This window comes from Botryllus schlosseri, chromosome 12 (assembly GCF_051294905.1).
Source record: "Botryllus schlosseri isolate E-star chromosome 12, Bs_hap1, whole genome shotgun sequence".
Taxonomy (NCBI): domain Eukaryota; kingdom Metazoa; phylum Chordata; class Ascidiacea; order Stolidobranchia; family Styelidae; genus Botryllus; species Botryllus schlosseri.
The window spans coordinates 11488811-11515097 of NC_137247.1; the positions used below are offsets into that span (position 1 = coordinate 11488811).

Below are 26287 nucleotides of genomic sequence, written 5' to 3' on the forward strand. Positions count from 1 at the left end.
ACAAAAACTGTCACTACTTAACCCATATTTCAAACAGGAATTCAGTGAGACGTAAAATCTTACATGAACTACATACCGTATTGATTATCAGCGTAATGTAGGCCTACCTGTTTGATTTCAATGCTCACAATGTCATTATGCATGGATGAGAAATATCTCAGGAATATTGCAATGCCAGATCACGAAATCACCACTACAATTTCGCAAACATAAACGCAAGGCAGAGACAGGCGGGTGCCATTGGCAATAGCCGAGAAGCCCATAAACAATGGAGCACAACACCCAACACAAAAAATGCAAACACAGTCAAATGAGGAATTGCCACTAGCGTAATAACAGTGTCACAGTCATGATGAGAAGCAGTGAACAGACACCATAGTTCAAAAAGATACCATTGATATGAAAATTCATTAAAATATTCATTATAAATGCACTACCAGACCAATGATAAAACATCCAAAAGCCAGTTGGAATAGGAATAAGCACAGTTGGGCTCAAGGGGCAGAAAGTCACTCACACTATTATTCATTGTATTGCAGTCTTGTGACGTGATGAACTTTTATGAATGAAATTGAACTTGAATTTGAACCCCTCCATTTTTATTCAAAATCCTCCCTTTTTTCATTGGGCCACCCAATAAAGCCAGCACGCCTTTTCTTTCTTGAGCCTCGGTATACTTTGCTGAGGATACCCCGACGCTGTCCATAATTGAAAGAGCAACGAGTGTCAAGTTTGACAAGGAATCTTTGATAAGTGGCTCATTCTCTATCAAATAACGCAGATACGCAGCCCTCACATTTGACAAGATTAGTTTTCGGAGGAAAACGGCAAAGGCTTCACTTCGAGCTTCCTTATCCCCATTTGTCCAAGAGATTAATGCTGCCAGTTTCGTACACTCCGTGGCACTTACCGAATAATGGGTTTCGAAAAGCCTGTCCAAAACTTCTACGTCCAGACATTTCAACTCATCCGATCTTGTCAAGGCCTCGAAATTCCGCGCCGCGAAGCGGACACATTTCTGTTTCAGGTCAAGCAAAGAAAAGGCGATAGAAATATCGCATATCGCTCCGAGAGTTTTGATGGTCAATTTTACCGACAAAAACGATATGATCGACACCAGAAGCTCTTCCAGCTGCAGCATATCAGCAACCAGCACGAGTCGCGCCCATTTCCTTTCACAAGAACCTGAAGTGCGTACAGGCTCACCGTACATAAAAGCGATACATGTCTTAACAGATTCCTTGTCCATCTCTTTGAATTCCACCCTTCCCTTTTCGCTTTCGAGAGTGGCGTGAGTCAACATTGCTTCAAAATATTTAGAATTCACGCAAATCACATTCCGGTGCACAGGAATTATTTCACCGTCGACAACGATGTCAAAATCACAAAATAATCCCTCTTTTCGAAAGGCGCTGAACCGGCTAAGCACCAGCGACGACTGTACAAACTTGTCGATGTCGATCTGTTCCAAATCTTCCACACCAGCTTCTACATCCATTTCTCACGTGAGACAGGGTAAGGTTATCTAAGTAGACTGAAAACAAATGCTGGAAATGTAAGAAACAATGAACAGTCACCGTCCAGGTCTATGCTATCGGTCGAGATTCAAAAAGGAAGTAACAAAGGTACTAATATTAATCTCTCTAACTTTAAAAATCTATAATTTAGTACTTCCGAGACATGGCAACAAGCATTAAATTTGTACATACAATATCTGGCCACTCATTACCAGGTAAGAGTGATTAGTAACAGCTTGACAGCCTACAAACAGTTGACTCCTGCTACATTAACAATATGACCATCAACACACAGAAGTAAAACAGATGGGCAGTGAAAATCATGCACGTATGTCCAATGTCCATGATTGTAAGCAAAGCACAACGCATATAATCATAATGGGTTATAATTCCTGAAACAAGACAATATTTCCCCTGTCATACAGAGAACATCTTTTCATCAGTCAATATCAAAACGCATTCCTTCTCAATATAGGCCTACACATAACATAACAGACAATATACATCAACGATATCATATGTGACATCACCTCAAACATGTGAAGAACAGTCTAGACCTGAGGTGGGCAGACTTTTGAGCTCGCGGGCCGCATTCAACATCTGAATCCATTCGCGGGCCGCACTATATAAAATTGGGATTATAAACCAAAACGCAATATTGATATTCGATTATATGGTGAGGACATGGAAATAATATATGTTCTTATTTAGAGCAAGCCAAACATTGCTTTGATGATATCATACACGCGTCAGAAACATAGAGTGGCGGGATTTCATAGGCTGGCGGACCTCAATAACCAATTTGTCAAAACTATAGAGATGAAAGTTGGTTGGCCCGATTCTTAGAGCAGGATTGAAATTTAAATCTTTGAGCAGCGATCTGTTCATAGATTTACTAATTCCACTTTGGTTTCAGTTCCAGGACACACGATGCTGACAGCGTCATAACCATGTTAGCTTCCAACACGCTTCTACTATGTGTAGATAAAATACAAATACCCCAAATCTATGCATACAGACAACGAATCTACCGAAAACACGCCCCAATCGTTTTTTTTATGAGCACATCACTGAAATAATTAAAAATGGAGTGGCCAATCTGAAATCCCACTTGTGATCCAATTTATGTCAATCTTGTTGCAGCTATCACGCTGTGACATCAAGTATTTACCTTGGATCAGTGGTTTTAAACTTTCTAAGACACGCCCCCCCCCCCTTATGATGGTGAAAGATTTCGCGCCCCGTTAACGTCATATCACAAAACACAACCAGGATGCTAGCAAACCTAACGGGCAGTTTGATGGCATGGAAGGTTATGACTGCGGATGAGAGATTTTCAAAAATGTAATTCAGACTAAATACAGAGCAATAACTATGAATTGGATCAGTTGAGCTCAGCTTCACGCCCCCCTTCAGATGCTTTGATGCCCCCAAGGGGGACGTGCCCACCAGTTTGAGAAGCACTGTCTCAGAATTATCATGGTGAAATATACCAAGAAGTTAATCAGGTCCCTGCATTAATTCGATTTTTAGTACGCATTTTATCAATACTTTTAAAAAGTTTCATTGGACTCTCACGGGCCGTAGTTTGCCCACCCCTGGTCTAGATTCTATTCGCACATCACAAGAGGATCCTAGTCAATGTCAGTGGCGGTGTTGCCCTCGTTGGGATCGTCAATTTCAGAAGAAAACGCATCAAAACCTTCCATGAAATCATCGGCGTCATCGACATCCTCAAGTCCACCTGCCGCGATGGACATCTCTCCTGCATTTACACTCGAGTCCATAATGACTTCAGCCGATATTTCCTCTTCATCCAATTCTTCTTCTGGGTATTCAAACACAACGTCGCCAGTCATGTCTTCAATTTCATCCTCGGAAGACGACCCAGACGGCATTCCCCAGCTGTGGAAATTGTCGACAAGCTCGCTTTCCGGAGCATCCTTCCTGTCCTCTGCCGTGAGGTGTACTTTCGCCACTTTCTTGCTCCACTTGCTCCTGCTCCGTTTCATGTCGCGGACTCTGACATGTTTCTGAGATGAAATCGTTTCGTAAATGTCTTTGGTGAGAAGGTCCCGGATTTTCGAGGCCGTTTTTTCCTGGAGCCAGCCCGATTTTAAGTCGCAGGAAGCAGGCGCCGGTTGGTCGAAATGTTGTTTCAGAATGTCTTCAACTTCCGGTAGTTTGATGTCGCAGTGTTGGTAAAACATCTGTCGATACACGGGCAGCACGCCAGGCGTGTAGCGATACACTGCTTCGGTGTGATATCTCGGCGTGCCGTCATCAGGAGGCGGCCATTTTTGCTCTTGCAGACTACTCACGACGTTCTTCGCCCCTTTACTACGAGGTTTCAGATTCGGCAGTCGGTAATTCAAGGTGCTTCTCTTTACTTTAATCGGGATGTCATGATTATTCAGCCCTTTTCGGACTCTAAAGTTCAGCAGCTGGTAACGTGCGGCTTCTTGGTGGACTCGAGGATCGTAACCCAACTTCACCCATAGAGACCTCCAAGGCCCGGTGATGAAATAGTAGGCGACCACAGGTAGAATGTTTTTCAGACGTTCGTGAGTTGTTTTCAAGAGGAATACCAGAGCGTTTTTAGACCAGATTGGCCGATCCTCAAACAGCTTTTTTGTCTCCGCCAAAAGACCCTCGTAATTCTGCTGCCTTTTTATCATCTCTGTCGCCGATAATAACGGTTTTTGTGGAGTCCATTTCTCCTCAAATTTTATATATTGAGCATAATGAGAGCGTTTGGGCCGTGCAATGGATATTTGATTTGGATTTGGTTCCACCTGTCGACCAACGCGGTATTCAGTCGGCTTACGGAATAGCACATCTTGAGGATGGTCGAATCTACTAAACGTGGGTGGCGGTAGAAATAATGGAGTTTCTCTTGTGTATATCTCCCCATTCAAGTCATTCATCTTCAGATTCGGAATCATATTGACCAGTTTATCGCTCTCTGTGTCATTGCATAGAGGTAAATATTGAAAGTCGCAGAGCACGTTGAATTTATACTGGTTCTCTATCACACCGACGATTTCCGGAATGTAACGAAACTCATCCGGTGCCGATTTATCCTTTTTCTTTCTGCGATACTTCCGCACTCGAAGTAAGAGACTTGTAGTCGGTGTCCTGTCACCGCACACGGGGTGGCAACATGGGTCAGTCGGACGAAACCTAAGGTCGATACGTTTGTCTGGGATTTTGTATGTGTCTTGTATATTTTTCATCCCTCCTAAAGTCTCAATCATTTTGTCGACATTCTGCACGATGCCGGGATATTCCACTAGCACAAGACTGCGGTCCGAATTATATTTTATAACTTTGTCGCAGGTAGAGGTGGCCTCCATGTTTAATCCTTGAATTAAGCAAGCATGGAATACTGCAATCAATAAAAAAAATTATGAAGTGGGATGTTGAAGTATTGTACTTTTTTTACGTAGGTTCATTTGCCATGAAGAATACTTATAGCTCTATTCACCAATCACCATGACTAAAATCAATGCTATAGTTGCTGATACGGGTTAGGGCTCCTCCACACACCACACTTACGACCGACAAAGGGGGCATCATTTCTATAAAGTAATAGGCCACGCAAGAAGGTGTATATAAACGGACTAAAGCAGAGATTCACATTTAACTACACATATATTTGCACACTGCACAGCAATTGTAGAGCATACAGCAAAAGTAAACAGACTTCTCAGTATAAAGTAACTGTCAGTGTCAGGTAACCATGAAAGCAAGTCACTTTCAATGTCATGCACGTTGAGTTGATAACTCTGAGCATGTCCTTATCCGTTAACTTTCCTTATCCGTCATCTAATTTACCCTGACACCAAGAAACGGTCTGTCATCTCATAAGGAACGATATGATCTCTAGTTACCTGGCTTCAGAAAAACTAGAAATTTCCAAGCAACCCTTCTCGTGACTACAAATCATGACCAATTAGCGTGCAGGGCAGTGACTCATCTTATATATATACGAATGCGCTTCCCGACGACAACCAAAGCTTCGCGTGGAAGCGGCAGCGAAAGCTTCGTATGAAATCGGCATGATACGGATGCGCTTTTCCACGACAATAAAAGCTTCGTATGAAATCGGCATGATACGAATGCGCTGTTCCACGACAACAAAAGCTTCGTATGAAATCGGCATGATGTGAATGCGCTTTCCCACGGCAACAAAAGCTTCGTATGAACCAAGATAACGAAAGCTTCGTATGAAATCAGCATGATACGAATGCTGATACGAAAGCTTCTACGAAATCTGCTACGAAACGTATATTGAAGCTGCATGATCAATACGAAGGCGCATTCCGACGACAGCGAAAGCTTTGCGCGTAAGCGGCAACAAAAGCTTCGTGCAGCGGCATGATATTTCGGGAAAGTCCCGCTGAAGTCCCCGAATTCACAACACAACAAAAGGGTCGGAAAATGTACAATTTATATCATCATCATTGGTTTATTAGCAATATCAAAAATGTAATAAGTAGCTATGCTGTAGTTTTATAGGGTAAAACAATGAAATGCTGGAGTGACCAGTCCAATGCGTATTATTTTCTAATCAATACAAATGTCACTAAAATAAACCCTGTTGACGACAAACAACAATCAATGGTCTGTAACAGTGGAATGATGAAATAACAAGCTTTCACGATATTTTTTGATTTGAAGGTGGTGGATTTACTTGACTTTTGTAAGCCATTTCAAAGGCGAAAGTACCCGTTTCGCCTTCCGACTGGCTCCTCAGTCCTCAAAGCTGGGGTGTTGTCACACTTCAGAAACTTCATTACGACGAAAATCGAATCCGCTACTTTGGTAAATACTCAATTAGTTACGTTTCGAGGTATCGTGGTGTTCTATCAATAAAATAGCAATATGAAGGATTATTTTGCAATATTTACGATATCTGGATTATTGTACGCCAATTCTCTCTTTTGCGGATTCGTGTTTGATGATATATCAGCCATCGTAAACAACAAGGACGTTGACGTTGGGTCGCCGTGGTCTGACTTGCTGTGGAATGACTTCTGGGGGACGCCAATGTCTGAGGTAAGCGGGGTCATTTATGCGAGCCCGAGCCAGTATTACATTTAGCCTGCTCGTCAGGTCCTGTTCATTGCAAAAAGTCATGTTTGTATCATCTTACATATAGCTTTTTCATTTGGGTTGAGTCAGTAAAGATGGCAATGCTGCAATCATCCACACAAGTGCAAGTTTATTCATAAAATTTCATCACTTCAAAACATCACAAGACTGCAATACAATGAATGATAGGAAGATGTCGAAACGACTAGGAGTAGTCTTAAGATCAGACACCCACCAGACCAATTTTGATTCCTGTTGACTCTTGACTGCATTGTCCAAAAATAGTGCAACTAATACAGCATTCAGCAATGTATCAGGGTTGTAACCAAGTCACTAGGTTCCGAGTCACAAGTCAATCTCACTTCTATAGTTTTGACTCGAGTCAAGTCATTTTCAATTCACCACCGAGTCAAGTCCAAGTCAGCGAGCAGAGGGTAGAGTCCGAGTCATGGCATTATGACTTGAGTCCGAGTCTAAATCATTGTGCTGACTGCTCAGTGTCCAGTTTCAGTCCTCTTGAACCCACTTTTATAACTCTGTTTGGTGATTGGTGATATCAAATGGTTCGCAGAACTATATCATACTAATTTTCCTCACTTTTAGCAGTTTCTGGTCGCATTTTCAAATACCAGTATCAATAGGCGAAATCCCGATGATGTGGTTATACTTCATTATTCTTCAAAATTGCAATGACATGTCGGGCTTGGCCATTTGAGTCATATGACTTGGTTCAAGTCATGTGCAATGACTCGAGTCCAAGTCTAGTCAACACACAGATGGACTCGAGTCGAGTCATTTCCGTATTTCGAGAATACCGGTATGACTGAAGTCAAGTCGAGTCACCAGAAAATTATGACTCGAGTCATTACAACCCGGCAATGTATTGATGCGCTGTCAAGTGTCGGCTAACAAAAAAATTTGTAGCTGCAATGCCTGATAAATAGGATGATTTTTTTTTACCTGAAAAAAGGAAGATTTTGACCTGAAAAATCGAACGTTTGACATTTTTTGACGTTAAAAACCTAATTTTGACCTAACATATGCAAATTAGGTGTTTTCCCCCATAATGTTAAAATTGTACTACTCATCTTCATTTCTGGTTGGAACTGTCTGTCCGTACGAAGTAGTTTGGCCTGGAAAAGCTTTTTTTTTTACTCGAAAACTGACAAATTGTTACATGAAAAAATTTAATTTTTACAAAATCGGAACTTATGAAGAATTCCAGTAGTTACATCACGTATTATGGTAGAAATAATTAAAATTTGTTGTAGTATAGGGTTACCATATTTTTGTGAAGCTAATTCCGGACACTCTTTAGCGCCAACTAGCGGGTTTGAAAATGAGGTGACACATTGTCTGTCAATATGACGTCACACTAGCAAAGCATTGCCCATCGACTGTATACAGCAGTGGTAATGGTGCGCGAAGGTCTTCCAGGTGGTAGCCTACGCGAGAAGATTCTGTTTTTTTCGACTGAAGGGAGTTATTAGTTCAAGGGTTGATTCTGAGTGTTTGAAGCCGCCGTCGTCGTGGTAAGGTCGTCGTTGTTGGTAGTGGTTATCCCACCAATGACGGCCTACTGGGAAGAGATCTAGTCGTAAAGCATATGGATTCGTACCTAACCAAATTCTGTTTTAATATATTTGACCACAAGAATTTCAAATGGATCCACTACAGAAATCATATACTGCGCCCTAACATGCACCTCAACATATGGTGAAAACATTTTGACCGCCTTCAGCGCGCTTATCTTATGTAGGTGGTACGCGAGCACTGCATAAAACCTCGAAATGGTACTTGGGAGAAAAAAGGTTGGGAACCACGAACCACTGGTATACGGGAATGCAGTGGAACATATAGGTCTTGGATTGGGTCATCTGTAATGTGGGCTCTGGTGATTGCTATACTTGCTAGGGTCTGCAACAGATTTCTCCACGGTCCGCGGATGAAACGTCTGACGGGCCGTGTCATGGCCTGTCGGGATTGTGTTGGACAGCCCTGCTATACCGTTGGGTCGGTGCGGCTATCTGGATATGTGTTTTAATCAGGTCCGAAACAACATTTTTCTGCCCCCTTCCGCCCAATAAAAAAGCACTGATCTTGGGCCGATCATAGGGTAGTCGATGTAACTTTTTGGGCGCTTACAATATGCATCTGGCTGTTAAATTTTTTGACTGACTTCTGTCAATATTATTGATTCTTCCATATATTAGGCTACTATAAAATGCACCAGCAGGTATAGCACCGCAGCTGGTGAATTCCAACTTTTTATGGCCGCGACATCATTTCCAACTTCAGAATGTTCCGTGGACTAGCTCCAAACTTGATAAGCTGATTACTAAAAAATCAGCTTGCCCTAAAAAATCAGCTTGCCCAAACTATTTATTTTGATTGCAAATTTGGCGAGGGTGGTGCCTGGTGCCCATACTATATCAATATACGTTGCATTAATTCGCGAGCGGTGCGAAGAAACAATTTTAAATAGCATAAATCTGCTTGAAAATAATATTGTTTATGTTGATGTACGAAAAAATTTGAAGCCAGCTACTTCAAACCGTCAAAATTCCGGACATTTAGGCATATTTTAGGAATTCCTCCCGGACGCAGATTTTTCAGTGAAATTCCGGACATGTCCGGGAAATTCCGGACGTATGGCAACCCTATTGTAGTACAACGAAAGATACTTTCCTACATTCTCAGGTAGAAAGTGTCTGACCTTACTAGGTCGCTTGCCAATAATGGAAAAAGAACGTTCAACAGCAGCAGTTGTTGGCTGACAACACTAAAGTTGTGCGTAGACTGCTGGTGACACACCATGTTGCTTCATTCTGACGATGGTGTCCACATCACAATTTTTCATCATGCGATTCTTGATATAAGAACCATGCAATGCTCACGCAGTCTTGCTTCAGTTAGGATATTGCGGTGAACACCATGTCAACCTATTTGTTTCATTTGAATGTTTATGCTTCACAATGAGCAGACAATTGGCCGTCTACAACGGTAGGTCGATAAAGTAGGCTACAAGCTGTAAAATGTCAAATGGTCAGTTCACCGACAGTGCAAAATCTACAATACAAACGAAATGCAGGCTGCAAAAAAATTTTGACTTTGTAAAAAATTTACACATTTTTTGACCTAACGCTATAATTTTGACAAAAGTTTGACTTTTTTTGACATGTCAAAAAAAATTGCCCTACTGAGTAATATACCTTGAAACGCAAAAAAAAAAGGTTAGGGTTTAACGGTTTATAATAACCAGTCAAAAGAGTATAACTATGTAGGCTACGCTACAGGGTTGATATTTAACCGATTACTTGTCTAATAAACATTACAGTGTAAAGCACTAGAGCCCAGGTAAATAATAACTTTATAACAAAATTCAACAATACCATTTCAACTCTGAATACTGCATGCATATACAGAACTATGGTACTCAATCTAAGAGCTCGTCAGCACTTATTTATGTCGAACTCCTACAATGCTTTTCCTCCTTTGAAATGAGCTGGAATTGATGTATGGAATAAATTGCCCCTGCGACCAAAAGTATTAGTAATCCGTCATTTAAGGCGGAGTTCCTTGACTTAATCCTATAAGTACATACCATTTGAATGTAGCCTATTCTCCGCTTACTATTGCATCAAGTCATTGACTGTGCTGTATTTTTCGTATTTATATAAAACCGTAACAAGGTAAGCACGAGTGGATATACTGTGTATAATCTTCAGGGTTATGGCTTGATGTGGAGATCTTAAGGATCATATCACCAGCACCCGTCTGTACCGTTACACACAATGTTATTGTGTATATGTGTTGTTTTTTATCTTTCTCTCTATTTCTCTCTCGCCTACTATAGGGTTGCCATATTTTTGTATCACAAATTCCGGACGCTCTTCGGCGCCCACTAGCGGATTTCAAAATGAGGTGTGAGCACATTGTCGATCAATATGACGTCACACCAGCAACGCTTTTTCTATCGACTAGAGGTGGTCACGATTGGGTTCAGGAGTATGTGGTTGTATATTGTAAATTGGAACCAGGGCCGAAGTCACATTTTTTCAGCTCGCTCCCGCCGAAATAAACACTGATCTTGGGCCTCTCGTAGGGTATTCGATGCAACTTCTGGGGTCTTACTATATGTATCTGGTCGTTCAATGATTTGAATGTCACTAATATTGGTTCTTCCATATATTACTGTATAATTTTGATTCTCTCTCCGCCCACATGATCAGAGTTAGCGGTCGAGCTGGTGGATGATGATGACTTCGAAAATGCAAGGAGCATAATTGTACGATGTACGTACATCGTGACGCCGATAAGATTATTGATCAGACTAATGCCGGTGCGCACTGCACCACTGAGATATATAAACACCGCATATCCGGTGGTTTCCAACCTTTTATGGTCGCGACTTTATTTCCAATTTGAAAATGTGCCGCGGCCCGGCTCAAAATTTGATGAGCTTGATTACTAATTAAAGGTCGGTAGATTTGCCCAGACTTACTCACGACCTATTACGGAAGCTAATTACGTTCAAAATCTTCGCGAACCGCAGAATAAAGGCAAACTACCCCCAGGTTTAGAAACACCATATTTGAATATATCATCCAAACGGCCGGCCCTAAACCGACTCTATGAATATACCGTTAGCTTATAATTGTCATCACAATCACACTTCTTTTTGTAAATGAATGTTATTTTTTATTTATTTTTGATCGCCGTTATTGCGAGGAGATAGTCCCCATATTAAAATATAAATGATGCTAAATCGCGCGCAGCGCGGAGAAAAATTTCATGTAACATATATCTGCCCAAAAATAATCTTGTTTGTGTTGATTTACGAAAAAATTATGAGCTTACTTCAAACCTTCAAAATTCCGGACATCTAGCCATATTTTAGGAATTCCTCCCGGACGCAGTTTTTACAGTGAAATTCCGGACATGTCCGGGAAATTCCGGACGTATGGCAACCCTAGCCTACAATCACACGCCACTTCATTTTCAATGCTGGTCTGTTCTTTCTGTTTGTCTACTAGGTTAAGATCGGTGCCTGATTGAAATACTACGATACAAGTCGTTTCAACCCATCGTATTTTTCATTTTATTGCAATCTTGAATTATTAGCAAACTAAATTGAACGGAACAGAATACATTAAAAAATCAACTTTTGCAACTAGCTCGATGACCGTTGGTAACAAACATTGTAATGCTGCCCAGTATTGCTTGTCTCTGTTGATTTGTTAAAATGTATGGAATTACTTGGGAGATACATTTACCAAAAGGAATATCTGTGGTACATCTCGATGAGGTTTTCAGTTGACATAAATACATCCTAAAGTCATTGCACAACAAACAGTAACAAAAGCAACAATGTCACAACTAGAGCCCGACCGACATTGGATTTGTGGGCCGATACCGATAAAACCGATATCTAGCACCTTCACCGATAAAACCGATATATTCAGCCGATATTCAAATAAGGTAGAATCTACCTCATAAAGCGCATTTTCAAAACTGCAGAGCATTGATATCAACAGCTTTACAGCCATTGTCATATTTGAACATGAAATAAACTAGAAAGGCTGCATGCCTCTGGACTAGGGGTGGGACTTCGGGATCAAATTTGAAATCCCGGGATCGGGATTTCCTGGGATTATCGCTCCTCAATCCCGGGATTCCCCGGGATTAGAAAAGTTGTGAAATACACATACAAGTTACACAAATAACATTTAGTCCTTGTGATATTGAATTGACGCAAAACATAAGAGCATCAAGAGTATCATCGTTTAGATCAGGGGTCCCAAACTCCAATTTTCTCGCGGGCCAATTTCGTAGTTTTTGATGACGCGGCAGGCAGCAGCATCAAATAGGGGTATAATATGTATTTCCCAGTACGCCTTTTTTGTCGGACCTTGCAGATTGGCATTCCATACACATTGTGAAAATGTAATACACTATTGTAACATTCACGGTTGCCACGAAAAAGTCATATTTTTCAATATTTTTTAAAAATATTGTTGTGCTTGGCATAATTTGGCGACATAGGGAGTTATTTAGAAACCATGCGAGACGACAAATGCATCGTGTCATCGTAAAAGCTGTCGCATTATAATTTAGCTGCTAGTGGGCTTTTGATGTGTGATAGCGATTCAGGTTTTTGGAGTGGTTTCAGAATGAAATTTCAAGTTCTCAAATCCGAAATCTGAAATTTTCGAGTTTAATATTGTTGAATGCTTGAAAAATCAAAACGCCGACATGGGCCGCAAAAACAGTTCTGGCCGGCCGCGTGTTTGAGGCCACTGTTCTAGACAATCAGTTGAGTTTGTGACACTGCTTTATTACCAAAATAAGAGCTATGGCGCTACATAAGCCTTGGTAGATGTTGTTCACAAATCCCGGGATTTCATCGGGACCAATCCCGGGATCGGGATTGCTTCAAATCCCGGGATCCCGGGATCGGGATTTCCCGGGGTCCCAACGCTACTCTGGACACCTTGAAAGTGTAAGCTATTATGTGAAATACAGCAATATTACCAGTCTAGCGGTCAAGGATTGTAGGTTTCTGACTTACTAACCCCTGTTGTGACGTCACGTAAATTGCCGATGTTTTTGTACCTCCAATGGCCGATACCGATAATTATTTCAAAGTGTGATATCGACTCGATATTATCGGCGAACCGATAATCGGTCGGGCTCTAGTCACAACACTCACAACAACAGAACTGTTTCAAAATTTCATATCTGATATTTTGGAAATTCTGAATGAATTAGCTTGAGTCAATGCACAAATGTCAAGTCAATCCATTGTACTCTATATTGCAGGAAGGAAGCCACAAATCCTACCGGCCCATAACTGTTCTCACCTTCAAGTTGAATAATCTGATATCGGGAAAGTCTCCAGCCCCGTATCACCTGGTGAACATCATTCTGCATTCTACAGTCTGTATGCTTTATTACAAAGCAACACGGACTATATGCCGTACGGCAGGGTTTCACTCGCTGCGTATGCAAAGAAAATTAACCGTGACTGACGATGATGGGGTTGGAATTGATAAGTTCCTGAAATATGTTCCCGGAATCGCGACGACTTTATTTATGGTGCACCCAATTCATTGCGAATCAGTTGCGGGAGTCGTAGGTAGGGCAGAGTTGCTGTCTGCCATGTTCATGTTGCTTGTATTTATACATTATTCACGGTTTACTGTAATTTCGATGTGCTGTTCTGTAGTCTTCTTGCTATGTGCAGGCCTGAGTAAGGAACAAGGAGTTACTGTAACTGCAATATGCGCTGTTTACGACATGTTTATGTCAGATAAATTGACTCCTCTCGAACTCATATCATTTCGTAAGACCAGTAATGTGGTTACTGGACTGCGCGTTTGCATATTGGCATTTACTGCTTGTTTGATCATACTTTGTAGAATTGCGCTTATGGACAGCGATATACCTGTTTTTTCATTGTTTGATAATCCAGCATCGTTCAGTCCTACCCCTTCCAGGCAATTGACCTTTAATTTCCTGTTGGCGCAGAACTTCTGGCTTTTGCTATGTCCAAGTTCTTTACTTTGCGACTGGACTTTCGGCACCGTACCGATTGTGTCGGATATTTCTGATTTTCGAAATTTTGCTACTCTCGTGTTCTATATTTTTCTTTTGACGTTGACGTATTATGCTGCTAGTAAACGAAACGCCGCCAGTAAAGTTTTGATCATGGGTCTCGCATTTTTAGTGTTCCCGTTTCTCCCTGCCAGTAATTTGTTGTTTTCAGTGGGGTTTGTGATTGCGGAACGAGTGTTGTATGCTCCGTCAATGGGCTATTGTTTAATTGTCGCCATCGGACTGTCGAAATTGGCGACGAAGTATCGGCGTCTGAAAAAGCCCTTTGGGGCTTTGTTTGTTTTCGTACTGTTTTGTTTCTCGTTAAAAACTGTCGGCAGAAATGCAGACTGGATGTCCGATTATACTCTCTTTCAAAGCGGTCTGAAAGTCACGAGACAAAATCCAAAAATATGGAGCAACATAGGACACGCATTGGAGCATGATCACCCTGAAAAGTCTCTCGCCTATTACACAGTAGCAGCACGAATTCAACCCAACGATATCGGCTCTCTAATCAATGTTGGAAGGATTAAAAAAAGGCTTGGATTTTTCGATGAAGCCGAAATCGCTTACAGAAAAGCTCTGAATCTCTTTCCTAAACGCGGAAAAGAAGGCAAAATCGTTGCACGCGTAGCGCCAGAGCATCTTCAAGTGTTTGTGCATCTCGGAAACTTGGTAAAACGGAATGAATCGCGCTTGAGTGAAGTCGATGACTTGTACAAACAAGCTTTGAGGTATCGGCGGGATTTCACAGACGCTCACATAAACAGAGGCGAGATATTAATTTTAATGGGAAAGTTGAAGGAAGCTATCGAGTGCTACGAAACGGCACTGTTGTATTCTAAAGGTAACGCCGATGTTCACTTCAACCTCGCTGTGGTACACTCTCAAATAGGCAACTTGTCCGGCGCGATAGAGCATTACACGTACGCCATACAAGCGAACCCGAATCACATCCGTGCGCTGTACAACTCGGCGGTTATTTTCGAAGAAACCGGCGACAAAGATTTAGTGAGACGCGCCAAAGTAAGAGTGAAAAGAGTTCTAGAACTGGAGCCTGACAACCATCTAGCGTTGTCGTTGATGGGATCTATACACCTCGATGAAGGAAATGAGAAACTGGCTGTTTCGAATTGGGGAAAGGTCCTGAGAATACACCCGGGTGATAAGTCTGCTTTGTATAACATGGCGCAAATGTACTCTAAAAAGGCGGACGCGACTTCCAAAGCTATTGAAACTATAGAAACACTTTTAGACCATCACCCAAACTATGTAAAAGGCTTGATGTTGTACGGAGACATGTTGTTAAATCAAAGGAAAGATTACAAAGCGGCTAGCGATGCTTTTAAAAAAATTATCGACGCCGACCCGAGCCATGTTCAAGCGAGACACAATTATTGTGTAGTTATTTTACAAGAAGGCAAACTCACTGAAGCCGAACAATGTATGGAGAAAGTTCTTTCTATGGCGCCAGACGCCAGCTTTGTCATTAACAATCTTGCTATTATCAGAAAACATATCGCAAAGCGTACTGCACAAAGTCAGAAGGCTGTAAAGTTTACTTCTGAAGACGGAGGTAATACTGCTGAGAAGCTTGAGGTTAAGAGCGCTTCCAGACAAGAGGATGATGAGGCTGTATTCGTAGAACCTGCAAGGAAGAAGCCAGCGTTTTCAAAGCGTGCCGCTGCTATCCTGGAAGATACGAAATCGACGGTGGCCAACTTGGAAAACCGCAATTCTCAAGATCGACTTCAAGATATCGAGAAAGCTCTAAGGAAAGTGAAGTCGTCCGTGAAGAAATTGACGAGCATGAGTGAGCAAGTGTCGAATGTAATGGACGAGAAATGCCCGTTGAAAAAGATTGATGTGAAAGAGAGTGGCGAAGATGCGCCTAGGCCTGATCGGGTTGATGGGCTCCGCAGGAAAGCCTTAAAAGCTTTGGAGGATCTAGAGGCGAGCCTAGATTAACAAGCCTTGGTTAACGTTGCCTTGAATTTGCAGCGTGATCGTGGCATACGGACACAATTCCAGTTGTGGTCCTGCCAGAGGGGGTAAAAGCATTGGTACTCGAGCAGACGTAAAAAAAAAACGCTGCAAATTTCTAGCCTACTCAATTACAAGTAGCAATAGCAATTGATGAGCCATGTCGAAGCTTCTTGAAGTAAAAGCAAAATATGAAGGATCCTTGCCTAAGTAGTTTTACTAACTCGGTTTGGCTGCTTGGTCGCATACTTTTAACAGTTGATAGGAAATGCTTGTTTTTGAAATTTTAGGGTTCGTCTTCGCGACCAATGCATATAACTAAGGACGCTGCAAATAGGTGCGATTGTCAAAATCATGTTAAGTTACCCTGATACGGGGACGATTAAGTCCTGACGTTAGACAATATCACTCTTAAGTGATGTAAACTTTTCACTTTATACAACATATAACGTCTATGAAAGTAAATAGTTTCGTCCAAACAACTGGACATTACGTAGAAGGGGAAGCGGACAAAAAGCATAACTACGTAAGTAATGAAAGCAGGCAAGACTTTGTTGCTGGCCAACTCCGGATCTTGGGCTGTTCTTTGATGATTTGTGTTTCATTGCTGAAGATTATGTTGCCGTACGTTCAATCTTCTCACTCTGGAACAGTCGCTACAGAACTGATGTTCAGTGCCACAAGATTTTGTGAACTTTTTACCGTCTTTTGTCAAAAGGATAGCCTAGTATACGATTTTGTATGGCGATGTAAAACTGCACACCGGTAGTGAATATGAGAGCACACAAATGGTACCGCAAATTCATATATTATTATATAAACATTTACTCTTTCTAGTCAGGTCTCTTCCTCATTCAAGTGCAGTGTGTCTCATTTGTGTTCTTGTTGCGTATGCCATTATTGCAATTAATCTCGACTTTGTTTTACTTGAACGGGGTGCGTCATGTTAGGCTGGGCGAAATCTAGTACCTGGTATTAAGCTTTGAATTGTGTTGAGTATTCGAGTACCACTCATAATGATGTTATCAAAGAAGACAGACTTGTGGAGCGACTGTGGGTATCACAAAGTATCAAACTCAATCACAATCAACTTATTTCCATTAACTACTTGACAATTGAACTTTGCACTAACTAAGAAATAGCAATTCGGGCAATGTGACAGGCTGACCATTGCTATACAGGAATATCATTTACATGAGCAGAGCATGTATAGCATTGTGCCTCATGCTTAAATTACATGATAGGTGCAATCGACGTATAAAGATCGTAATCGTGAGAAGAAAGTATCGAAACGATGACTCTTGTTGATGAAATATCTCCAATAGTTGCAAGGAGCAGATAAATTTGGTACTCACAAATATCCGCTCTGACTACTCGAACTCAAATCATAAAAATTGCCCAGCCCTGGTCTTATGCATGAAGTATTGATATTCGCCATCTCGCAAATGTTGGAATCTTGTGTTATACAATGACGCCCCCGTGTTTGTAACTATAATAGTGTTGAATATCTTTTCTTAATGTCATTCACGTCTTCAATATCGTCCACTGATTAATGCAAATCTAATTAATACTTTGCCATTTAATCATGCCATTATCAAGTTTCTTCTAATGAACTGTCTATTTCCAATAAGTGTAGCTCTAGTTTGACGAAATAGGCCTGCTATACAAGTTAAATATTGCTGATGTATTATTCCATTATGCTTTTCTGATTTATTAATGTTTTGGATATGCTATTCGCCTACTTTGCCTTTGCTACGAATTTATTCCATCATTGACAGAATTGTATGATATGTGTTGAGCAATATTTTTTGGGTTTGAAGAGAATGGATGAATACTTGCAATACTCACCGAGCTCAGTGCACCTTCTTCATAGTGGCTACCATCATCCAACGTTACGGCAATGGCAGTCTGGTGACACCAAACTTTATCCAGGTCAGTCGTGTGTCATTTGTGTAGATTTAGTCAAAGTGGTCAGGGATGCTACTCCAGAAGTAAAAGCAGCAATGACAGAAGTACGCCAAGTGGAAATAGAAAATGAAAGGTCTGAACTAAAGTAAGTAGTTTGAAAAAGTAAATTTGTTTGTGTGGGCTCATTCTTTCAGCAGTTGATCGAACTTTTGAAATCACAGCATGTATCTGACTAACACAAAACGAATAGTGACGTTGCAAATAGGTGAAATCTTCAACGATACATTGAGTTATCGTGATACAGTTTGCTGTGATAATTTCAGTCATAAAAGTGAAGAGAAGTTATCTCAACTACTTTCTACTTGCAGAATCCAAATAGTGAAAAGTAGGTAAATTTGCATCAAAAACCTATTAGAAGCAGTCTAAAAACATAGCCACTTAGCGAGTAGTAGAAGTTTGCAAAGCCTACTTGGGTAGGCCTACTTAGAAAGTAGAAGTGCTCTATTGTCCACTGTGCATTTGTGGTATCCTAGTGTTAATAGATACGTGTTCATTGTAACCAATTGGAATTACATTAATATCACAAATTGAGAGATGATAATTGAAAAGAAACTGAAACAAGGGTACAATCATTACAATGGTTTCCCTTTGTACAATCAGTCAATGCGGGATCAAGGTTTCTTGCCAATCACAGTGCCCTTCGGCGATAGGGGCTACTGTAACAATTGATTGATATTTTCAACTAAGGAAACCATGCAAGCTATCGGAAAATAAGCACGCTTATGCTCACATAGGCTACTAATAGTACTCGCGGTAGATTTGTAGGCCTACATGTGTCAACAGTGTTCAATGTTGGGAATGCTACACAACGGAAATTAATACTTGCGTATCCGACACTTGAGCATCGGACTGGAAAACACTGAAACTGATCCAACCCTAACCCACATTCTCAACCTGAAAATGCTTAGGTGACAACAGCGACCTTGTTCATGGTAAGTTGAAAATTTGCCTCATCAGGCGCATCACATCTCAGTGCTCACCCTCTAGCAGTTGGGAGTGGTCGTCTGTAACAGAGTACTTCACTTATCAGATCTTCTATGATGCTCAATCGGTGTTGATATATAGCCTCCACTGTAGAAGTGCAGACAGTATATGCTGTGATATACTATCACTCTGATATAACTTGAGCGATCGTTTTCAGAGAATTTCATGTTTCCGGTGTTTGTAACCGATGCGAGTGACGATGCGTATGAAGAAATTAAATCATTGCCCGGGCAGGCGCGCTACGGAGTGCGAAAGTTATGCCAGTATCTGAAACCGTATGTACAAGGGGAGGGATGCCTGCCTCTAAAATGTGAGTGGAGCGCTATCTGGAGAACTCTAGAATCGTTATCCTTAATGAGCTTCTGTAGCCAGGCACGTTTCGCCCTGTCTGATAGGTAGTCCATAGATAGATTCTCCTACTGCCTTTTTACTGTCGCTCTACTGGATGTACATTATCAGTATGTCTGTCAATGTACTTGAAAAACTCTAGGAAACGTATTATTTCCCGCAAACACACATGTTATGTGTTGTACCACCTAAAAATAGTACATTGATCGCACTCTCATTCGAAATTTCATGCTGGTGACGTCATATTTTGCGATACGATTGTTGATATGCAATGTTCTTTCCAATTCTCTACTAGTTGCATACGATTACCCCCGACGAGTGTCAGCCGAAAATATCCGGGTTCATTTCAATATGAATGTACTATTCAATTGTATATTGAAGTTCTGTACCTCCAAGAAGCTCTGGAAAGGAATTGTAAAGCTTTTATCTTGATGTTCATTACATCACAATCACCTAAGTTAGTAAAGTACTACCGGTCAAATTTATGATAAGGCGACTTCACTGCGCTTTGAGAATGACTGTATCGCTATTTTCCTTACTTTTTCCAGCTGTTTTGGTATTTGGCGTTCCTACAAAATGCACTAAAGACTGTCGCGGATCTGCTGCCGACGATACAGAGGGTCCCGTCATTAGAGGCATCAAGGCGTTAAGAAAAGCTTTCCCTTCGCTGCTAGTTGCTGCTGACGTATGCCTTTGCGCGTATACCGGTGGGTGGTCTGCTGCTGCTGATACACAACATTTATATACATACTTGGTGAAATGACATCGGATTACTGAGAAAAGATAAGGACCTGATAAGATTTGATTGTCGTCTGATGATTTTTGCTTGAACCAATCAAGTAGGCTACCATTGGTTATTTTATAATAGGGTTACCATATTTTGGAATCGGGAAAGTAGGCCACTCACACCAAATCAGAAAAGAATGACCCGCTGGAACGTCCGTATAAGCTATTCAGCGTCATTTATGCCGATTTTCATTAGAACCCCCTCATTATCCTAGCTGTAAAAGCTGTAAAGGAGGACGAATTGCCAAAAAGGAGGCATTTAGGCGTCCTCGGAGGACGTATGGTATGGTAACACGATTTTATAAGGACTACCGTATTAAATGTTTCGACTTCTGTTTATGGCCACATAGAATCTGTGTCAACCAAAGTCAATAAAAATGAACGTCAGATATTAAGTGACCGAGTATTATTATTCGACTTTATTAGCTAAATTTGCCTCTTAGTGAACCGTCGTCGAATGTGGAAATATTTGCAATAATGGAAAAATACAAGGTGCCAATTGAACGATTGAAGTTGATACAGTAATATGAGTTGTAATTTATCGCACTGTTTGACCAAGTTTTCTGTTATGCATGCATGCTCTACTCCTAATGCTTGGTATTAGATCACATTTCGCATTCATTCAGATCACGGTCACTGTGGCATATTGAGAGAAGACGGCACAATCCGAAACCAGCAAAGTATCGCGAGATTGGCGGAAGTGGCAGGAGCTTACGCCAAGGCCGGGGCCCAGATTATAGCACCAAGCGATATGATGGACGGACGTATCGGCGCTATAAAAGAAAAACTGAAGGAATTAGGTGCTGCGCGGTTGGTTCTGAGATCATATTGTGAATTTTGGTCACGCAAGTCACTTGGGTAGGAAAGGAAGGTGATGAGCGTTGTAACAACTTGTAGGTGGTCGGAAGTCTGAGATGGTCAAAGTAGTCAGCAGCGTTGTAATGACTTTAGTCGTGATTTTCCGGGGAGTCGACTTGACTCGAGTCAGTTTTTCAAATGCGTAAAATGACTCGACTTGTACATGTGCAATATGTGCATGACCCGGGTCATATCATATGACTCAAGACTAGGACGGCCCGAACAGACATTTCATTGTAACTTCGCAGAACAGCAAAGTTGTCCCATTATTGGTATTTTGTGCATCGGTCCTAGTACTTGGAGAATAGAGCCAGAAACTGAGATTGACTTGGGACTCGGAACCTTGTGACTTGGTTACAACCAATGTTCCCTCTAATTTTTCCCGAGTCTGCGCAAACACGTCAACTCACTGCGCAGGCCCCTGGACAACAGTACACAACCAGCCCCCCCCCCCCCCCCCCATACAATGATAAAACGAACTTATGGGGGGCCACGCCCCCCAGACCCCCATGTGCTCTGCGCTTCTTTCAGGTACCTATCATCTACCTCAGGTACCCGCTGAGTGATTGTGAAGCCTAAACGCGCGAAGCGCGAAAAAAGTATACAATTCAAGATTAAATCAGTCAATATTATCGGGAATTGCATATATATTGCTATCAATTTTTATCCTCTTTCTGCTCACATAATCAGATTTACCGTTAGAGCTGATAGAGTGAGGTGTGTTGGAATAGATAGGCCCTCTAAATAATATTAAAACATCTTGGGGCGTACCCGTTAGTATAATGACTTCGTTACATGATGCTATTTTGTGACCTCCTATCTGCTATGTCAAACGATATTGAAATCGCCCAACCGTACAAAACTAAAAGACGTACACGATTTCTAATTGGTATTTCTTTACTGGAAAATAATATTCCCTCGATATGGCATTTGTCTTGCATTGGGACTTGGATCGCCAGGACAGGAAGATTCGGCGCCAGCCATTTAGGTGCCTATGCACAATTAAACATATATGTATATACATCGAAGTTTTCGGTCAGCACAAGGCAGTCCTTTTCGGCCAGGTTTTTCTCGCTGCTGATCGTTTTGGCGCACTTCTCGGAGTCGCATGTTACATATCCTATAGCTTCATATGTCTTGGCGCGTCGTGGTGCGGTGATGGCCGACGCCCAAGTGCCTATTTCTATAAATCATGCGCATTTTTTGTTGCGAAAGGGTACCCAATAACCAAGATATTTGACATATTCGCATAGCGCGAAAAAAATTCTTGAAAAATTCGTGGTCCATCGGACAACATAGTGCGCAACGACTAAAAAAAACGTCACTTCGGATTTTTGTGCGCAGCTTAGATTTTCTGTGCGCAGAGACCGTTTGAGCACTGCGCATTTGCGCACGTGCGTAGCTTAGAGGGAACATTGGTTACAACCCTGGTAGACAGCGTTGGTGGTCTAGTAGAAACAGAAATAACACCAAGTTTTCAAGTAGAAGAAGTAATTTCGAAGTGAATGTTGAAGCTTTTTCAAGTGTAGCAAGAAATTGAAGGCCTGACACATACTCTAGTTTGATCAACAGGTCCTATATCGCATTGGATGTGCGGCGGCGCTAAGACAAAATGACCAATGATGCCACAGTTAGATATTACATTCAAATAAAAATGGAGTGTTTTATCTGAGTTTTCATGTCAATTTGAAATCTAAAAGTGATGCACACTCGTGCCAAAATTAGTTTCTTCTACTTTTCAAATTCCAAAATGTAAGAAGTACGCAGCTTTGCAAAAAAGAACTGCTCCAAGTAAAAATGGAAGTAGATTAAAAAGATTACCACTTGAAGAAGTAGGGCAAGAAGACAAAAGGTACTTGAGTACTCCGATAAAGAAGTACTCGGTTGTTGAAATGAGATTTTGGTTACATTGGGCATGAATCAGCGAAGAGATATCTTGAGTCTGATATCTCGTCTCGAAATGATGACGATCCCGTAACTGATTGAACTTCAAGTTGCAAAGTAAAAAAATAATATTAACTTACCGCTCATCAAATTATACCTTACAGACTTGGTCTCGAGAGTGTCGGTGATGAGTTACAGCGCCAAGTTTGCGTCCAGTTTTTACGGACCGTTTCGGGACGCTGCACAATCCGCTCCTAGTTTTGGCGACAGAAAGTGCTATCAACTGCCGCCCGGTGCAAAGGGCCTCGCAATGCGAGCCGCAGATCGTGACGTTGACGAAGGTATTGTGTGCAGATTGATATTGATATGGCTGGTTAGATCCTGTTTCGGTCATCACTTCTATCAAGTTCCAATCCAAAACTGGCGCATCAGTGCGTGGTATGAGTGCAGTACTTGGTCAAAATTCCTAGTGCCGCATTTTCCCAGACGCAAATATTGGCTTTCATGACATTCTAAACAAGATGGCCTACTCGGATATCTAGTTGTAGAAACGTACTCGTCTCTGGAATCGGTATCATTCCTGTGTTCAGTTTGATGATTCTGAAATCTTGTTTGCCTCGATGTAATGAGGCATCAAGGCAGTCGCCAATCGTGAATCCTTGGTCATGCTCCAAACTTAGGCCCAATGTTCTCTTGGTAGGCCCTACTCTACTGATAAACCGTTTCATTTCCATAGTGATATATAGACACTTGATACTGATTGAACTATATTCCATCGAGTCACAGTACAGTCTTGCTGCTTGTTATTAATTTATATATTTTTCCAAGGACTTGCATACCTCTTGTATCATGAAATTGAAACATTTTAGTTTGTCCATGGACGCAAAACACTAGGCCGACAAACGTATATAGTAGGTAACGGAAGTACATGTTAAGAAGAGACATACAGACTCAATGAGAAAAAGCGTATGGAATTATCTTGTTCTATCATGCATCAGTGTTGAGATGACTCGAGTCAACTTTTTTGTATGACTTGACTCGAAGGTAGTGACTTGATCCCAACACTGCCATGCATCTGTACATCTGTAATGGGAATTCATTAATATATTTTTCCTTCAAATTTGGATCCTGGTTTCATCACTAAATGCTATGCCTATTATTGTATATGTATGTATGATTTTGATGGGTTTTACACAAAACCAGTAAGATTTAATGCAAATGGGAGCCTGTTATGTGTGCAGGTGCCGATATTCTGATGGTCAAGCCTGGGATGCCTTACCTGGACATAATATCCTCCATCAAAGATCGACACAAGTTCCATCCGATGGCGGCGTATCATGTCTCAGGAGAATATGCCTCGCTATGGCATGCTGCGCAGGCTGGTGCTTACGAATTAAAAGCTGCTGTCACGGAATCATTTACTTGTCTACGTAGAGCTGGTACAGACATTATCATCACCTACTACACCCCTATGATGCTAAAGTGGCTCGCAGAGTGTTAGCGCAATGAACCGAACAGTTCTGAGTTTGTTGCACGCTTTGCCATAGCCCATAATTTATCACTCATTTTGCCTACCTTCAAAAGGAATCAAATACCTCGTAGTAGTTCTATTAATCTGTTATAGTTGCCAGTTTTATGGACTACCAATTTCTCAATTATCAGCAAACAATCATGTGCCTGCGTGATTTGACCCGACTTCAGTTGTGTCATAAGAGAATTATTATTGTGGTTATTATAGCGCAAGACCTTTTCAGGTGGTTCGCGATTGGTTCGGCGATCTGTGTCCACTTTGCAATTTGCAGTCCTTTGCAGTAAACCACTGAAGATACACTCGGTACTCAATTACCACAGTTCAGTGTTGGGATCAAGTCACTACCTTCGAGTCACGAGTCATTTCGAGTCATTGCAGATTTTGACTCGAGTCAAGTCAAGTCAATCGATTTTCGAAGGTAACTCGAGTCAAGTCAAGTCACTCGATTTTTGGAGGTGACTCGAGTCAAGTTGAGTCAAGTCAAGTCAAGTCACGATTCAAGTCAAGTGGCCTTTTCGGCGTATGAGGCATGCTTACGTCATTGCATATTGCTAGCTGTCTGAAATACATATTGCGTGGTTATTGATTCTGAACCGATGAACGAATATAGAGTCAAATATACAAGCAAGAAGGCGCTGTATCGCTCACATATACCTAGAAATGCTAAACTACGTAAGTAATTACATAGCCTCAGTTTAGTTACCAGCCAAAATAGAGACTATAGATAAGCGAATTAATAAGATGCAATGCATTACCCATTAACAAATTGATATGACCATATTCGAGCGTGCGCCAATGGTTGAGACTATATAAACTATATTCAATTTCAATAAAACAAGAGGTTTGGTTAATGTATAAGAACAGAGAACAGAAATATCCATTTTGCGTAAGCTGTATGCTGCGATCACTTCATTTGTGGTCAATTTATTTGTGAGAGAACAATAGAGGTTTAGTAAAACGCACGATCATTGAATGATTGGTCGCTTTCACAGATTACACCAGCAGGATAGAGTGATTTCATCGACATCGATTGCTTGATGACTTGAAATTGACTCGTGAATTTTGCTCCGAGTCACGAGTCAATCCGCATTTCTGATACGCCGAGTCAAGTCATTTTAGCAAAGTGACTCGAGTCAAGTCAAGTCATACGAAAAAGGTGACTCGAGTCATCCCAACACTGCTACAGTTGTGCAGCAGTTTCACGATGATATCGTTGAGCCACGACGGATTCCCATCACAGAGAACCAAGCATCCGGTGATATTGGCTTGCGGGGCTACTAGGGCTAACATTAGGGTTACCATATTTTGGAAATCTGACAAGAGGACACTTCTTCAAAATTTTCAGACTTGAAAAACCGGAGGAAGATCCTTAAAAAATGGTAAATTTTTCTCACCTCGTGGTCGATTGACCAAAAAAAGGGTCGACTTGCCGGCCCAGCTCCCGAAATACCCGCCGGAACGTTACTTCAGTGCTGATTTTCCTGTATCGGACTCGATTTTGCCCTATATTTAACAAAGAGGAAATTTGGGCGTCCTCCGAGGACACTTTTAATAAAGTCAAAAAAGAGGACGTATGGCAACCCTATCTAGCGTACTAATGCATCAGTGTCGCAAGGCAGATAATTTCCTGCTATCTGGTTACCATAATAATGCATCAGTTCTTCAAGTGCGTTAAATTTTAACCATGTGAAAACGAGAGTATTGTCCAGAATACATAAAGTATGGATTCATC

The 26287-nt window shown here is 41.4% G+C and overlaps 3 protein-coding genes across 3 annotated transcripts; 2 read left to right on the forward strand and 1 right to left on the reverse strand.

The window, feature by feature from the left end:
• Positions 1-1547: 1547 nt before the first annotated feature.
• Positions 1548-4926, reverse strand: LOC145451904 (general transcription factor 3C polypeptide 5-like). The gene has a single exon (XM_080330128.1). The coding sequence runs from the start codon at positions 4871-4873 to the stop codon at positions 3152-3154; it is 1722 nt and encodes a 573-aa protein (XP_080186254.1). The 5' UTR covers positions 4874-4926; the 3' UTR covers positions 1548-3151.
• Positions 4927-6379: 1453 nt separating this feature from the next.
• On the forward strand, positions 6380-17976 carry LOC145451894 (protein O-mannosyl-transferase TMTC3-like). Its single transcript, XM_080330115.1, has 2 exons — positions 6380-6578; positions 13437-17976. The coding sequence occupies exons 1-2, from the start codon at positions 6405-6407 to the stop codon at positions 16179-16181; spliced, it is 2919 nt and encodes a 972-aa protein (XP_080186241.1). The 5' UTR covers positions 6380-6404; the 3' UTR covers positions 16182-17976.
• On the forward strand, positions 17957-24698 carry LOC145451910 (delta-aminolevulinic acid dehydratase-like). The gene is made up of 6 exons (XM_080330133.1): positions 17957-18128; positions 19306-19458; positions 20045-20203; positions 20909-21082; positions 23189-23365; positions 24266-24698. The coding sequence occupies exons 1-6, from the start codon at positions 17981-17983 to the stop codon at positions 24523-24525; spliced, it is 1071 nt and encodes a 356-aa protein (XP_080186259.1). The 5' UTR covers positions 17957-17980; the 3' UTR covers positions 24526-24698.
• The last annotated feature ends 1589 nt before the right edge of the window (positions 24699-26287 follow it).